Source organism: Erpetoichthys calabaricus, chromosome 10, assembly GCF_900747795.2.
Source record: "Erpetoichthys calabaricus chromosome 10, fErpCal1.3, whole genome shotgun sequence".
In the NCBI taxonomy this organism is placed as follows: domain Eukaryota; kingdom Metazoa; phylum Chordata; class Cladistia; order Polypteriformes; family Polypteridae; genus Erpetoichthys; species Erpetoichthys calabaricus.
Window position 1 is genome coordinate 147,188,028 of NC_041403.2, and position 15,506 is coordinate 147,203,533.

At 39.5% G+C, this 15,506-nt stretch overlaps 1 protein-coding gene and 1 long non-coding RNA gene across 2 annotated transcripts in view; one reads left to right on the forward strand and one right to left on the reverse strand.

Annotated features, from left to right (window-relative positions):
• The window catches only part of hnf4a (hepatocyte nuclear factor 4, alpha), a 173,927-nt gene extending 166,957 nt beyond the window's left edge, over positions 1-6,970 (reverse strand). The window contains exon 1 of the mRNA XM_051932577.1: positions 6,821-6,970. Coding sequence (XP_051788537.1) covers positions 6,821-6,869 — 49 coding nt within the window. The 5' untranslated portion in view covers positions 6,870-6,970. The remainder of the gene's footprint in view (positions 1-6,820) is intronic.
• LOC114659526 (uncharacterized) overlaps positions 1-13,399 on the forward strand; it is a 70,648-nt gene extending 57,249 nt beyond the window's left edge. The window contains exons 3-4 of the long non-coding RNA XR_003717559.2: positions 575-776; positions 8,637-13,399. This is a non-coding gene — a long non-coding RNA (uncharacterized LOC114659526). The remainder of the gene's footprint in view (positions 1-574; positions 777-8,636) is intronic.
• Positions 13,400-15,506: the final 2,107 nt, after the last annotated feature.

Here is a 15,506-nt window from a genome sequence, read left to right on the forward strand (position 1 = left end):
TTCTTTTGCTGAGGAGACTTCATTTTTGTGGAGGCTCTCATGTCATCACTAGCTTTGACGGGTACACAGCGGAGAATATAGTGATTGACTGTGTCACAGTCCTGTACGGTTAGGGCACAAAGGCAAATCAAAACTGCCCTGAAGTGGTTAGTTAAAAATGAACCATGTTCCCACCCAGACAGGGCACTGTGATGACTGAAGTGATGATTTTTTATTACCTCAGACGTCCAACACCCCAACAGCAAACTGGTTGGCCTTCTACCAGCCAACAAGAAGTATGATAGCGTTTCATGACAAACCAAGTATTTTTTACTTGTAGGCCAAATTCACATTAATTCACCTGCTTGTCTTATCGCTAAAGTCATTTCTTTTAGGCGCCTGTACTACCAATTTGCTGCTATTAAGCATTCTGAACATCAGTTACATGCACTGTCAGGTTCTTGCTTGTTCTGGTTGGTTACATCTTGGTACGCACGTGGGAGTAGGAGGGCTTTGTATGGACCAAGTTAAGGTAATTCCACGCCAGGCCAGGGGGTGGCGGGGTGCACTAAATCTTCTCTTGTTGTCTCTACAGACCAGCCGCGGGAAAACCTATCTGACTTAACATTAAAGATGTCACTTCTGCTTCTGGCACCCAGGAAGACCTCACTTCTGCTTCCAGGACCCAGAAAGACGGCACTTCCGGTCCTGGCACCCAAAAAGACATCACTTCCAGTTCCAACCCATAAGATGACGTCAAAAGAAGGTCACTTTCGGTTCCCATACGTCAATTCCAGGTTAGCCACTTTAAACCGCCATCTTTCCAAACCTTAGTCAATTCATGTCTGCACTCTAAACTAGTCACTTGTCTGGAAAACCTAACCCATTACAGCCAGGGGTATTATACGGGTAGCTGCTCCAAACCTTTTCAAGTGTGTTGGGTCTGATCATTTTTACAACTTGAAATGTGTATGTTTTAATTTGGTACTGTTTATTATTTATTTACTATTTTGAGCAACAGGTACACTCCCAAAATGACCCTGAAACCAGATAATGCCAGGGAAGGCCTAGAACTATGATGAAAAACTGCTGATTAACAAAATAATCAAGGGAGGAGAAATACTAGAAGAATTAAAGTAACAAAATAAAGAGGAAAAAAGAAAAATATAGGCCACCTATTGGGCCTGGTTCACGCAGGTTTGTACAATGAAGTACCTCATGCACTTGTCCACCTTTAAGCGTTAGAAAAATCGTCATGCACACTTTCTGTACCTTTTCCACTACCTTTCTTGACAATCATCCTGAACTTGTCCTATTATTAGGCCAAGCAACGACAAGGTGGTCTGGAGACTCCAATGAGTGTCATTATTGTACAGTGGTGTGAAAAACTATTTGCCCCCTTCCTGATTTCTTATTCTTTTGCATGTTTGTCACACAAAATGTTTCTGATCATCAAACACATTTAACCATTAGTCAAATATAACACAAGTAAACACAAAATGCAGTTTTTAAATGATGGTTTTTATTATTTAGGGAGAAAAAAAATCCAAACCTACATGGCCCTGTGTGAAAAAGTAATTGCCCCCTTGTTAAAAAATAACCTAACTGTGGTGTATCACACCTGAGGTCAATTTCCGTAGCCACCCCCAGGCCTGATTACTGCCACACCTGTTTCAATCAAGAAATCACTTAAATAGGAGCTGCCTGACACAGAGAAGTAGACCAAAAGCACCTCAAAAGCTAGACATCATGCCAAGATCCAAAGAAATTCAGGAACAAATGAGAACAGAAGTAATTGAGATCTATCAGTCTGGTAAAGGTTATAAAGCCATTTCTAAAGCTTTGGGACTCCAGCGAACCACAGTGAGAGCCATTATCCACAAATGGCAAAAACATGGAACAGTGGTGAACCTTCCCAGGAGTGGCCGGCCGACCAAAATTACCCCAAGAGCGCAGAGACGACTCATCCGAGAGGTCACAAAAGACCCCAGGACAACGTCTAAAGAACTGCAGGCCTCACTTGCCTCAATTAAGGTCAATGTTCACGACTCCACCATAAGAAAGAGACTGGGCAAAAGCGGCCTGCATGGCAGATTTCCAAGACGCAAACCACTGTTAAGCAAAAAGAACATTAGGGCTCGTCTCAATTTTGCTAAGAAACATCTCAATGATTGCCAAGACTTTTGGGAAAATACCTTGTGGACTGATGAGTCAAAAGTTGAACTTTTTGGAAGGCAAATGTCCCGTTACATCTGGCGTAAAAGGAACACAGCATTTCAGAAAAAGAACATCATACCAACAGTAAAATATGGTGGTGGTAGTGTGATGGTCTGGGGTTGTTTTTCTGCTTCAGGACCTGGAAGGCTTGCTGTGATAGATGGAACCATGAATTCTACTGTCTACCAAAAAAATCCTGAAGGAGAATGTCCGGCCATCTGTTCGTCAACTCAAGCTGAAGCGATCTTGGGTGCTGCAACAGGACAATGACCCAAAACACACCAGCAAATCCACCTCTGAATGGCTGAAGATAAACAAAATGAAGACTTTGGAGTGGCCTAGTCAAAGTCCTGACCTGAATCCAATTGAGATGCTATGGCATGACCTTAAAAAGGCGGTTCATGCTAGAAAACCCTCAAATAAAGCTGAATTACAACACTTTTGCAAAGATGAGTGGGCCAAAATTCCTCCAGAGCGCTGTAAAAGACTCATTGCAAGTTATTGCAAACGCTTGATTGCAGTTATTGCTGCTAAGGGTGGCCCAACCAGTTATTAGGTTCAGGGGGCAATTACTTTTTCACACAGGGCCATGTAGGTTTGGATTTTTTTTTCTCCCTAAATAATAAAAACCACCATTTACAAACTGCATTTTGTGTTTACTTGTGTTATATTTGACTAATGGTTAAATGTGTTTGATGATCAGAAACATTTTGTGTGACAAACATGCAAAAGAATAAGAAATCAGGAAGGGGGCAAATAGTTTTTCACACCACTGTATATTGTATATCTTGTAATTATTTTATTTTACCTGATATCTTAAAAATATTTGGTTCAAATCTTCTGTAAAATAGAGCCGTCCATCCATTTATTCCACTTGTAAGATCCCATGGCACTGCAGACTATCCTATGAGCATTGAGTGCAATCAAAAACCAACTCTGGATGGAAGTCACCATCATTCAATCATACTGGGTCAATTCAAGGAAATTGGTTAACCTAACTGTCACATCTTATTGACAAATGACAAACTGCATTACATGTCAAAAGCCCAGTATAATATGGAAGAACAAGTTTAAAACCCACACAGACGGTGATAAAGCTAGGATCTGAATTGTGATGCCTGTAACTGTAAGCCATCAACACAGAACACTTTCTAACACATTGACTGCTGGACCATTTATTACCAGGACACTGCAGTCTAGGTCACTGCATGTATGACAAATAATGAACTCTATCAAAATTCTTAAAGAAATGTATTAGAAAGTTACAGGTTTTTTTCAACAGGAAACTGTTAATTACAGTATTTTGACCAGCAACATGACAAAAAAATCTCCATTTGAATGAGAGACCTCAAAGCACTTTGCAAACAGCAGGCTTAGAAGAATGCATCCCATAAATATAACACATTTCATTGCAATGTCCATACTTGTTGCACACAACACATTTGGTAATTTGTGACTGTTTGCACTTAGTGGGTGGCAGAATGTCCATGTAGTGCTGTTGACGTTCATGACAAGTCAGACGCCTTGTGATGAAGAAACACCATCAGAGCAACTATCCACATCAGTGCCAGAGCCTGCAGATTCCAAATTGTTCTCCATCACTGTCTTTATCATCAAAATAGTCATCTTGCAACAAATCACGTTGTTTTAGAACATCAGCAGCTTTATACCTTTTACACAATGACATAACTACAGACTGTATATTTATAGCACTATTTTCTGCAAGCTGCTGAGCCTAAAAAAAAATTAAAATTGAATGGCTATCCACTATATGGCAGCACCATGGTAGATAACTGGGTTGAGGCAGCAAAGCTCAGCAGCAAGCTGGCTGCGTCTATAGTGGCTATATACTGAGATATGAGTTCCTGTATACTTTATGTCGCGTCTTGATAGGTTTAGTGAATTACAAATTAACTTGCATCTCGCAGTCAAAGTGTTAACTGTGTTGTGCTATATAAATTGGTTATTCAGATTCTAATTTTTCATAACACAGTGAAGGGAACAGGATTTAATCCGAGACACTGACATAAATACTCAAAAGAACGATTTAGAATGACCCATCAACTTAACATATTTTAGAAAATCAAATAATCCTGGAGTGGCTTGACATAAAAAAAATAAATAAATAACAAAAGCATACAGACATAGGCAGAATGTACAAAACCCAGATTTAAACCTAATACTTTAAAGATGTGATCCATCTCATGTGCTGTCCTTATTAATAATAAAAACATCTGCATGTTCTCCCCGTGTCTGCGTGGGTTTCCTCCAGGCACGCCGGTTTCCTCCCACAGTCCAAAGACATGTAGGTTAGGTGGACTGGCGATTCTAAATTGGCCCTAGTGTGTGCTTGGTGTGTTTGTGTGTATCCTACGGTGGGTTGGCACCCTGCCCCGGATTGGTTCCTGCCTTGTGCCCAGTGTTGGCTGGGATTGGCTCCTGCAGACCCCCGTGACCCTGTGTTCGGATTCAGCGGGTTGGAAAATGGATGGATGGATGGATAGAAAGTTACAAGTGCAGTAAATTAATCAGGGTTGTCCAAATTTGACATCCAACTGTGTATAGTAAATAATCATTGTTCTGAAGGGAACATCAAGTGTACTCTTAGTCCATAAAAGTGGTCCTTGAACACTGGGATACCATAATATAACTAGGTGGCGGCATAAATTGAACACAGTAGCACGTACTTTTGTCACTTTAAAATATAATGGTATTATTAATCCCCACATCCCCACCTTTCACTTGCTATATATTGCCTTTGATTCCTGTATGTCTAATCATTTTCATCTGATGATAACACCTGGTAGGTTGTCAAAAGCTTAGGAATAAAAACTATTTTAAGGTACATGACAAATTTTCTCCCTTTGTGGATATCTAGCTACAAATATGTGAACTGTATCACAGACCTTTGCATATCTTATATATAAACGTCTTCGCATGGAAGTGTATTTGTCTTTATGTCTGTCTGGCCCGGAAGTGTGAGGCTACAGCATGAAGCTCAAAGAAATCGACTCTGTCACCAAAGTGAAACCTCTGAGGAAAGAGAAACTTGCTTAGCCGCAAGTGCACAACCAATGTGACTGACTGATTGAAGTGCCAGAATCCATGGTTTCTTGGAGCCCAGGCTTTTTACAGCCAGTGTATAATATACAGTATATATATATATGGGGGGGAGGGAGCTGAACACACGCTAAGAAGATGCGGACGGATCAGCTGCTGGCTCACTGCTGTCGAGCTGCGTGTTCTACTTGTCGCGCTGCACATCGATCATTTAAAAGCCTGTACAGCAGCTGTCCTTTTGTCTCACTGCTTTGTCTAGCGGGATGTTACAGTGTCTCTCGCGGGACGTCAAAGTGTCTTCCGAGAAGATAACGTCTTGAAGTTTTTTTTTATTTTAATATATATATATATATATATATATATATATATATATATATATATATATATATATATATATATATATATATATACACATATATATATATACAGTATATACAAAATATTATCTTAAAAAAACAAATCAGTATATGAGGACTGTTTGTTTATTCCATAATAATCATTCCATTAAATTGGAAATTCTATATGTTTTATTTACAAACTAATGAAGCATGTCTCACTTTCTAGTGAAATGTTGAGAGACTTTTTAACTGTTCTTGAAATGAATACTGTATAGCCTTTGAAATCGAAATATGCACCATCGACACATATTCTACTTTTATAATGCATGAATCACAAGAAAATTAAATTGATATATGAGGAACAAATTAGCTGTATAGTATGGCTCTTTGGGGAGTACAGTGGTGATCAAAGTTCTCTATGTTGCTCGTAGGATCTTAGGAAGTAACTTTGTAAAGTTTGGTTCTGATGCCTCAAAGTCTGTATGGATTTTCTTCCAGGTATTCTGGTTTAAGGAGGTCTTTATTAGGCTGGTCCTGGGTGTTTCTGGTGTCACTTCATAACCACCAGAAAGCACTTCCAGGTCAGCTACATTCCCACAGAGACTCCTGCAAATACCAGAGTTGTCCCTAGTGACCTGTGGGATTATTTCTCTTACTGAGGTTATGTTGGTTCAGCATATTGGCCAGGTAAGGGTAAATGCTCTTCTGTACCTAGATGTCCAACACTATATATATATATATATTGCAATGTACTAGCACCCTTATCTAGGATTGCTTCCTCTTTTCAGTCTAGAATAGCGTTTGGATGTTATTATAGGAATATAATTCTTTTTTAGGCAGATGCCTGCACTCAATTCAAAATACAATACAACAGAGCCCACAATATAGAACAAACCCCTAAGATGTGCAAAAAAAGCTTAGCACTGCACATGATTCACTAGGCATATAATTAAGCAGAGTAAGTCAGTCAGGCAGTCAGTATAAATATACACATCAATATTTTTGCAGCACAGTCTAATCCCGTATGGGGCCTATTCAGTTTTCACACAATTCCCCCAACTTCACATAGTTCATTTCAGCCGTGTAGTAAAATACTATATTTGAACTTTCAGTCAGTAAGACCAAAACACAAAGCAACAGAGCAGAGTTGGAATACATTTGTGCAGCATTTAAAGGTTACGGAAATCACCCTTTTTTTTCTCTGTTCTTAAGAAAAACTAACTTACCATATGGCAGGTCCATGTTTGCATCTACCTGGAAGCTGACATTTACCATATTTCTTCTTTTCTTCTTAAATGCGATAGATGAAACTTTTTTATGCACACCTGGATCTTAAAATATTGCAGACAGTACAATGTTCTTCAGTTAGTGCAGGAAGGTGTTGTTGGTGCAAGGTAAGGCCTGTAATCCTACTGTTATCTTATTGATTCTCCTAATCTGGACAAATGTGGGTGGGAAGGTTAAATAGTAACCAGCCTCTTGTGGAGACCAATCTATATTGCACCTGTGACCATAGTAACTAGAAGATAGAAACTCAAACATGGCTTTATTGCTTTTTTTTTGCTCTATTCTGCTTCTGTTCCTGTCAGATGTATCAATACCTTTGTTTCAAAAACCTTTTTTTTCCTATGTAAAATTTCATGCCTATGTAAAATTTCATGTTCAGTTTACATGAGGAAAAACACATTTTAGGGGATAGAAATGAAATGCATCCTGTAAGCAGCATCCATTTTTTAAAATTATGTCTAAATATTATTTCTCATGTTATAATGACTGAAATGAAGGACATAGTATTAGTGCTGCCACATCACATGCTTTGAAAACGAGGTTCAGATTCGAGCCTGAGAATTATCTGTATTACGTTTGCAAGCTCTTCCTGTGTCTTCGTGGGTTCTTCCCCAGGCCCTCTGGCTTCACCTGCACATCCTAAATAGATGCAGGTCAGGTTCATTTATGAAACTGTGTTGATATAAGTAAGTATGAGTGTAGGATAGATGGCACCCTGTCTAAAATATTCTCCTACCTTTCACCATATGCTGCTAGATGTGTTCCTACTCCCCAAAAGCCTAACACAAATTAAAACACACTAATTAGAAAACAATTTGATTGGAGATAATTATGCAAGCCACTGTCATTTCACTGACCATTATTAATTAGTACAATATTAGGAAAGAGTGATCAGATAGTAGGATTTATTAGAATAATTTATTTACTCCTGTTAAATTTACTTTTAACAACAATGAAAGCAATGACGATTAACACTAGTGAGATATGTAGAATCGTGTTGAATGGAGAAGATTAGAGCAGATGGACTCTTTTGTGTATTTGGGAAGTAGAGTAACAAATGGGGCTGAATGTGTGAGTGAGGAAAAAATTGAGGCTGGCCATGGGCTAAATTGAACAAGTTAAGGAAAAAAATCAGCCAGCACCACCATGAAACAAGATATGTGGTGTTGTGTTGGATGAAAAAGACTTGAGCAGCTTTTGTGTGTTTGGGAGTAGAGTCACAAATGATGCTTACTGAGTGGGTGAGGAGAAGTTGAAGCTTACCAAGGGCAAGGCAGTGATGGTTAAGTTGAAAACGATATGGAAAAACAAATCAACCACGAAGCTGCGATTGATGAAAGCCTTGGTCTGGCTGGTAGCAACATATGGACGTGAGGCCAGGATCATTAAGAAAGAACAACAGAGACACATCCAGGGTTTTGCGAGCAAATATATTAGAAAATTGCTGAGAGTCTTATGGATAAAGCTGTTGATCACTGAACAAGTTTACAAACTGGCTAGTGTGGAAAATGAACTGCTTAATCACATTAAAGCCTACAAACTAAGGAACTTTGGGCATGTGATGAGACAAACGCAATATAACATTGACATAAGTGTGATGACAGGACTTGTGTAAGGGGTCAGAGGGCATGGAAGACTGAGAATATGCTGTGTAATGCATGCGCCTCCAAGGATCACCTTCTGAGGTCAGCACTACCACTCCAGGACACCAGAGGGTGTGATCATTAAATCTCTTATCTGTCTTATTTTCCACAGCTCAGAGAAGACAATCACTGAGGGCAAATCACTGAGGGCAAATGGCCGCGCCCCTTCAGGTATGAGAGATATTAAAGTGATGTGCACTCGAAAGCTGGTGTCTCATTCGGGAGATGAGTTAATTGCATTGCGGAGCTCCGACCCCATGACTGGACCACTCTCCACAGTCTATCATTTTGAAGCCTGCCTGTTATTTTTTTGCAAGTCAATGGGGTGGCCCAGCTGGCACCCCAACATTTTTTTTCGAGACTTCTCTTTCCCTTGACCAATTACAGCAGGTATGACAGCATAATTATGCCATGGCTACAAATGGGTTAAATTGGTTGTGATGTTCATAGGCTTGAGTCCAAAAGAGAACTGACTGTAAAATGAAAAGATGGCGGCTTTAAACACCGAGGAAGTGACGTTATCGGAACCGGAAGTGACGTCTTCTGGATTGGAAGTGACGTCATCCATGGCGTGGTAGTACTAATCTTAAAGTCTTTCAGCTGTCTCCCAATCGCACATGTGTGACAGTGGTAATTGAGGCAGAAGGTGCTGGATGGCACTGACCCATTTGTGGAGTGACATGACATGTTCATCCCTTCCAGAGCCAGTTCTGTATTGTGCACTGTAGTTTCCAAAGGTTTAAGCAACATTAATCTATAACAGTAATCTCTTCCTGCTGCATCTGTATTCAGTGAGGGCTTATGTTTGAGTTAATTGATTTTTGGTTACATTTTAGTGTTATGCAGTTGCATTTGGAGTGAGTGGGTTCAGCAAATTAAACATCTAGATTTGGGAATGTGTTGTTTAATTATTAGGTGTGTTTGCATATAACTGTGATGCAGCGTGTCAGGGATCCATGGCTGTGCAAAGTATTTTAAAAACAGTGAGGCTCATTCTTTGTGGGTGAAGTCAGAAAGTTGAGCGACCCCAGGGTGTTTAATGGGGAAATTGGCAGATTGCTCATTGACATGCAAGCATTCCTCATTGATGCTCCATGGGTTTTTTAAAAAACACCTACACTCGCAAGGATAAAAAGGGTCTGACTAGCAAGAACAGGGTGAAAAAGAGAAATCAAGAAAGGAAGGATCAAGAATGAGTGAAAATGAAAAAATCAAAGAGGGAGGAAGAGAAAGGGTGTCAGGATCAGGTGTTTGAGATGGTGTGGAGAAGAAGAGGCGAGGTGGTCAGGATGTCCCATGGGGAGCGAGAGGAATGTCACTCCAGGTGTTGGGTTGCTCCTGTTCAGCATTAAGAGTAGTGGGATCAGCCGATATCCCCCTGATTCATACTACTTGTGCCAAAGGATGATAGTGAGATGAGGGACCCGGGATTGGTGGGTTTCTACATGGTTGGTTGGGGGCTGAAGTTAATTGGCCATGCTCACTGGTGTCTCAGCCTGCTGAGAAGACCAGGACAGTGAGTAGGCAAGACAAGGTAGAGAGAAAATAAAGAATAAACTCCCAACGAGACTTTTTTTTTCTCTGCACTAACCCACCGCCTTTTATCTGTCTTGACTCCCGGCTCGTGTGCAGTAATTACCACTCCATCGCTGCCTCAATGTTAATTTTCGTATTAAGCAGTTTCATGCATTCACGTGTACATCTTGGATCCAGCATGAGTTAAATTGATGAGTTATGGTAAAACCCACTAAAAGCACTCATAAATTAATCCATTATAACATTCCCAATCTCATCTCACCATAGTAGGTTCAAGTTCAAAGCAAATAATCTTTTTAGCTTACAGACCCGAGGGAGACATGTTGCTCAGGAGTCAGTTAATTATCAGAAAGAGTGGAGGCACCTGGTAATTCTTGCCAACATGTAGTCCATGCACATCATGGAAGAGGGGAATGGATACAGAGCATAACCAGTTTGGACACGCTTCTTGCCTGATAAAATCCATTGACCTGGGCATGTGGCTCCCAACAAGTCCTGGGTACTATAGTGGCTTTTGATTAGCTCATGGAGTTTGCAGAACTGGCAGATGATGGTGCCTCTGACAGATGAGTGGTGTGAATGTACAGGTAGTGGATGAGGCAGACAAGAAAATGCTGACCTGCATGGAAGGAGATTGGAGTGGTGACTGTAGCCAAGGAAAAGATGGTGGTGTCATCCATCAAAGATCTAATGATCCTTTTAAGGTGTGTCTACTAATATGTAGCCCATGTACATCATGGAAGAGGGGAATGGATACAGAGCATAACCAGTTTGGACATGCTTCTTGCCTGGTAAAATCCATTGGCCTGGGCATGTGGCTCCCAACAAGTCCTGGGTAGTATAGTGGCTAGCATTGTTTCAGCACTAGATCCATTATGCCTGTCTCCCAACCACTTCCTTTTATAATGCAATATTTGATCACAATGGTCTTATATTCTGCCTGCAGCATGTGCAATCTTAAATGTGCATACAGCTAATTGCATTTTTGTTATGTTGGCTTGGGTTTAATGCATTTCTGTGGTTAACTCTATTATCTGTGCTTTAGCTCATCTGCTAGACTGTGTTGTGATTTATCTCACAATCAACTAAAGTGGTGTGTGACCTTCAAAAAAATAAACCCAGAAAGCAAACTGGAATTCCACCAGCCTTTTCAGAGGAAGTACATCAAAAGTCAGCCTAGCTTACATTTAAGTTACTGGCTTTGACCTACACCTGGAAAAATATGCTTCACTCTCAAAGTTCAAAAATGTATTCTTTAATATCCTAAAACACACTGAAAATGTCCCACAAGGGAGAGGATCACCGTCAACCACTGGCTCATACAAAATAAGGCCATGAGAAATCCTTATAAAGGAGGATTTATTGTGTGGAAAAAAAGTTCAAATAGCACAATTTATCAAAGAAGGACTCGTGTAAAAGTCAATCTGAGTTCCAAATTGAAATCCATAAGAATAATACAAGTAACAGTAGCAAAATTTCAAGCACCAAAGCGAAAATCAAGGAAAATCACAATACTCACAAGAACTGCCAAAATCTAACAGATTGCATTCAAATGAACCACAAGAACTTACTATTCCAGCCTGCATTTAAAGTCTGGAGGCACCCCCTAACAAATAGGTAAGGGTGGTCCCACCTCTTGGTGTTCCAGCCACAAAATTATAAATATAGCAGAACATTTTTCTCACATATAGATACTGAGCATACATTTTATATGACTAGACCATTTGTAAACATACATAATAATATTCACATAAATGCTAGTAATAATAAATAGACAAAAAGACTTAAAAAAGGAATTTAAACATAAGCCAGGAGAGGAACCTGTTCATAAGGGCACTTACGTCTTGTTATGAACTTTCTCTTCAATCGTGCCTGATTGATTAGAGCATTAGCATTGCTTCCATTCATTTATTTTAAAATCTCTTGACATTAGACTGCAGAAGCAAGGCTGGATTCAGTTTTATATTGAAAGCTGATATTGACTCGTGCCCACCCACAGAAATCCAAATGCCTGGCGAAAGATTTGTCTTTGCAAAAACATGCAATATTTCTGTGAAGTGACACAGTATTATAAGAATAAGTTTAAGTAGTAATACAGTAACACATATCTTTTTTAAAATAACACAGGTATTTTCACTTCAATAAAATAGGTGCTATGTTGGTATACTTGTTACTTAAAATGGCATATTGTGCACAACAATTAATTAATTTGCCATAATATGAACAGAGAAACTTTATATATCAGTCTATGAAGGCTTGTTACAGCATACACAGTAAACAGTAAGACTACAAGGCTTTGCCCACAAGAGTACACCTGGGGATCGGTCTGTCCTTGAGGTTATCACACCAAATTCCTGCATGGAAGGAAAATTGTTTTAGGAGTTTATCTAATGGATGAAATTGAAATTCTGCACATTTTATTTTAGTACTTAAAAATAGTTCATGATGAGTACTTTATAAGTACTGTCATATTTATAATGTAAATTTAAATAAAATTATTCTAATACAGCAAATCAAAGTTCATTTTCGATTACTTATAGTAAGCTAAACAGACTTTTTGTGGTAAAGTAAAAATAAAAAAGACCTGTTTTGCCTGTTGTGTAATAAGATAGTCATGTGATTTATTAAATACAGTGGTTTTAGAAAGTTTTCAGACTCCTTCATATGCTGCACACTTTATTGTGTTGTACATATAATTTTAAATGGATACATTGCATTTTTTGTCCATCAATTTACACTGAATAACTCATAATAACAAAGTAAAAACGTGTTTTCAGAGAGGTTTACAAATTTATTAAAACTCTCTCATTCATATAAATATTCACACCCTTAATTTCAGCTTCCACTCTTCTTACATAAGTCTCTACAAGCTTTGCACAACTGGATTTGAGCAGTTTATCCCGTTCTTCCTGGCATATCCTTTCAAGCTCTGTTAGATTGGATGGGTCATTCCACAGATGTCCTATGGGATTTAAGTCCAGGCCTTGGCTGGGCCACTCAAGGACAGTCAGAGACTTACTCCGAAGCATCTCCAGCATAGTCTTCGCTGCAAGCTTCAGGTCAATGTAGTCCTATCAATTATGGAGAATCCACTGCATCCACTTAATAGTATCATCTCCAGACAGAAGAGCAGCTTCAGCGACAGACTGCTGTCACTGTCCTGCTCCACTGACAGATTGAGGAGATCGTTCCTCCCCCAAACTATGCGACTCTTTAATTCCATCCGGGGGGGTAAACGTTAACATTTAACATTATACATAGTTATTGTCTGTTTTTCACCTGCATTATTATCATTCTTTAATTTAATATTATTTATTGTATCAGTATGCTGCTGCTGAAGAATGTGAATTTCCCATTGGGATTAATAAAGTATCTATCTATCTATCTATCTATCTATCTATCTATCTATCTATCTATCTATCTATCTATCTATCTATCTATCTATCTATCTATCTATCTATCTATCTATCTATCTATCTATCTATCTATCTAAATGTCACCTGTTACCCCAGTTTGCCTGCTTTCATCCTTCCCTCAATTCTGACCAATCTACCTGCCCCTACTGCTGAGAAGAACCCCCATAGCATGATTCTGCCACCACCATTCTTCACTATATGAGTGGTATTAGGCAGGTGATTAGCAGTGTGTGGTCTTTTCCAGACATAGTGCTTGGAGTTCTGCCAGAAGAATGCAATCTCATCAGATTGTAGAATCTCTTCCTCAGGCTCTAAGACACTTTTAAATGCCATCATAAATCTTTTAATCAAAAGTGGCTTCTGTCTAACCACTCTACCATGAACCCCTGACTGGTTCCCCCTTCACAGCAGAGGACTTCTGGAGCTCTCTTAAAGTGACCATTGGGTTATTGGTCACCTCTGTGACCATGACCATTCTTGCCTGGTTACTCAGTTTAAGCCACTAAGAAGGGATGGTTTTAGGCGGGTGATGAACAGTTGCTGGTTTCTACCTAAAGACTTTAGTTTATGTCTCATTAGACCAGAGAATCTTTTACCTGAGGCTGTCAGGTACCTTAAAACTGTCTGCCTTTAACTAAAGAGTGGCTCCCATCCAGCCACCATACCAAAAATATCTGATTGATAGAATGCTGCCAAGTTGGTTATCCTTCTGACAGGTTCTGCTGTCTCAGAAGAGGCTTCTGAAGCTCTGATAAAAAGTGACCATTTGGGTTTGTGTTCACCTCTTTGACCAAGGTTCTGATTGTCTGGTTACTCAGTTAGGCTGGATGGCCAACACTAAGAATAGTCCTGGTGGTTCCAAACTTCTTCATTTTCACAAGTGTAGAGGCTGCTGTGCTCTGGGGAATGCTCAACTCTTCAGAAATAGTTTGACTTTCTTGTCCTGATCTATCCCTCCCCACACTCTGATCATTGTGGTCTACAGAGAGTTCCCAGGACATGCATTGTGAATTGCAGACCTTATATGCACAGGTATGTTCCTTTTTAACTGCCACAGGTGGACTCCGATCAAGTTCTAGAAACATCTCAAAAAGAATTAATGCAAACATGATGCACCTGACCACACTCTTGACTGGCACATTAAAGGGTCTAAATACTTATACAAATGAGAGATTTCAGCTTTTGATTTCTAAACATCTTAAACCTTCCTGAAATCCTGTTTTCACTTTGTCTTTATGGGTTATTTAATGTAGATTGATGGGAAGAAAATACAAATTTTATCTATTTAAAATGAAATCTGCAACACAGTAAAGTGTGCAGAATGTGAAAGGGCCTGAACACTTTCTGAATTCACTGTAAATTTGGTGTATTCATTTTGAGTGCTGTTCTGTTTCCAAGTCCACAATCTTGTATTTTCAAATAAAATACAGCTACAGCAAAACACCTGGCATTACTCACATCAAACTATAAAATATATGCACATACCGCCACCACAATGGATCTAAAATAAAGCAATCGATATGTAATTGAAGTGTAGACTTGCAGTTTTAACTTAAGGGGTGTAACAAAAATATTGTATGAGCCATTTAGAAAAGACAGACATTTTTATACATGGTCCCCCTATTGTGCCCTGCATGTAGGCCCTCCAACCTGCAGGGAAAAACTTGGGGGTTGGTGGCAGAATTGGCAGTCCAGCCACCATACAAAAACTCACATTGGTTCCATTCCATTTGAACTAGTGTGATGATGAGGTGTCACCCATTGCATAGCTGCACTCGGGTCCTAATCTGGGATCCTGAGTTGGTTTCTCATGTGGTGGGTGCGTCAAGGTGCTGTGTTAGTGCGTTCTCCTAAGATCCTCCATCCTCCCCTATTGTCAGGGGCTCAAAAGCATTTGGACAAACTAACATAATAATGAATATAATTATCATTTTCAATATTTGGTTGAAAATCCTTTACAGTTAATGACTGCCTGAAGTCTGAACCCAAGGTCATCTCCAAGTGCTGGGTTTCCACCCTACTGATGCTTT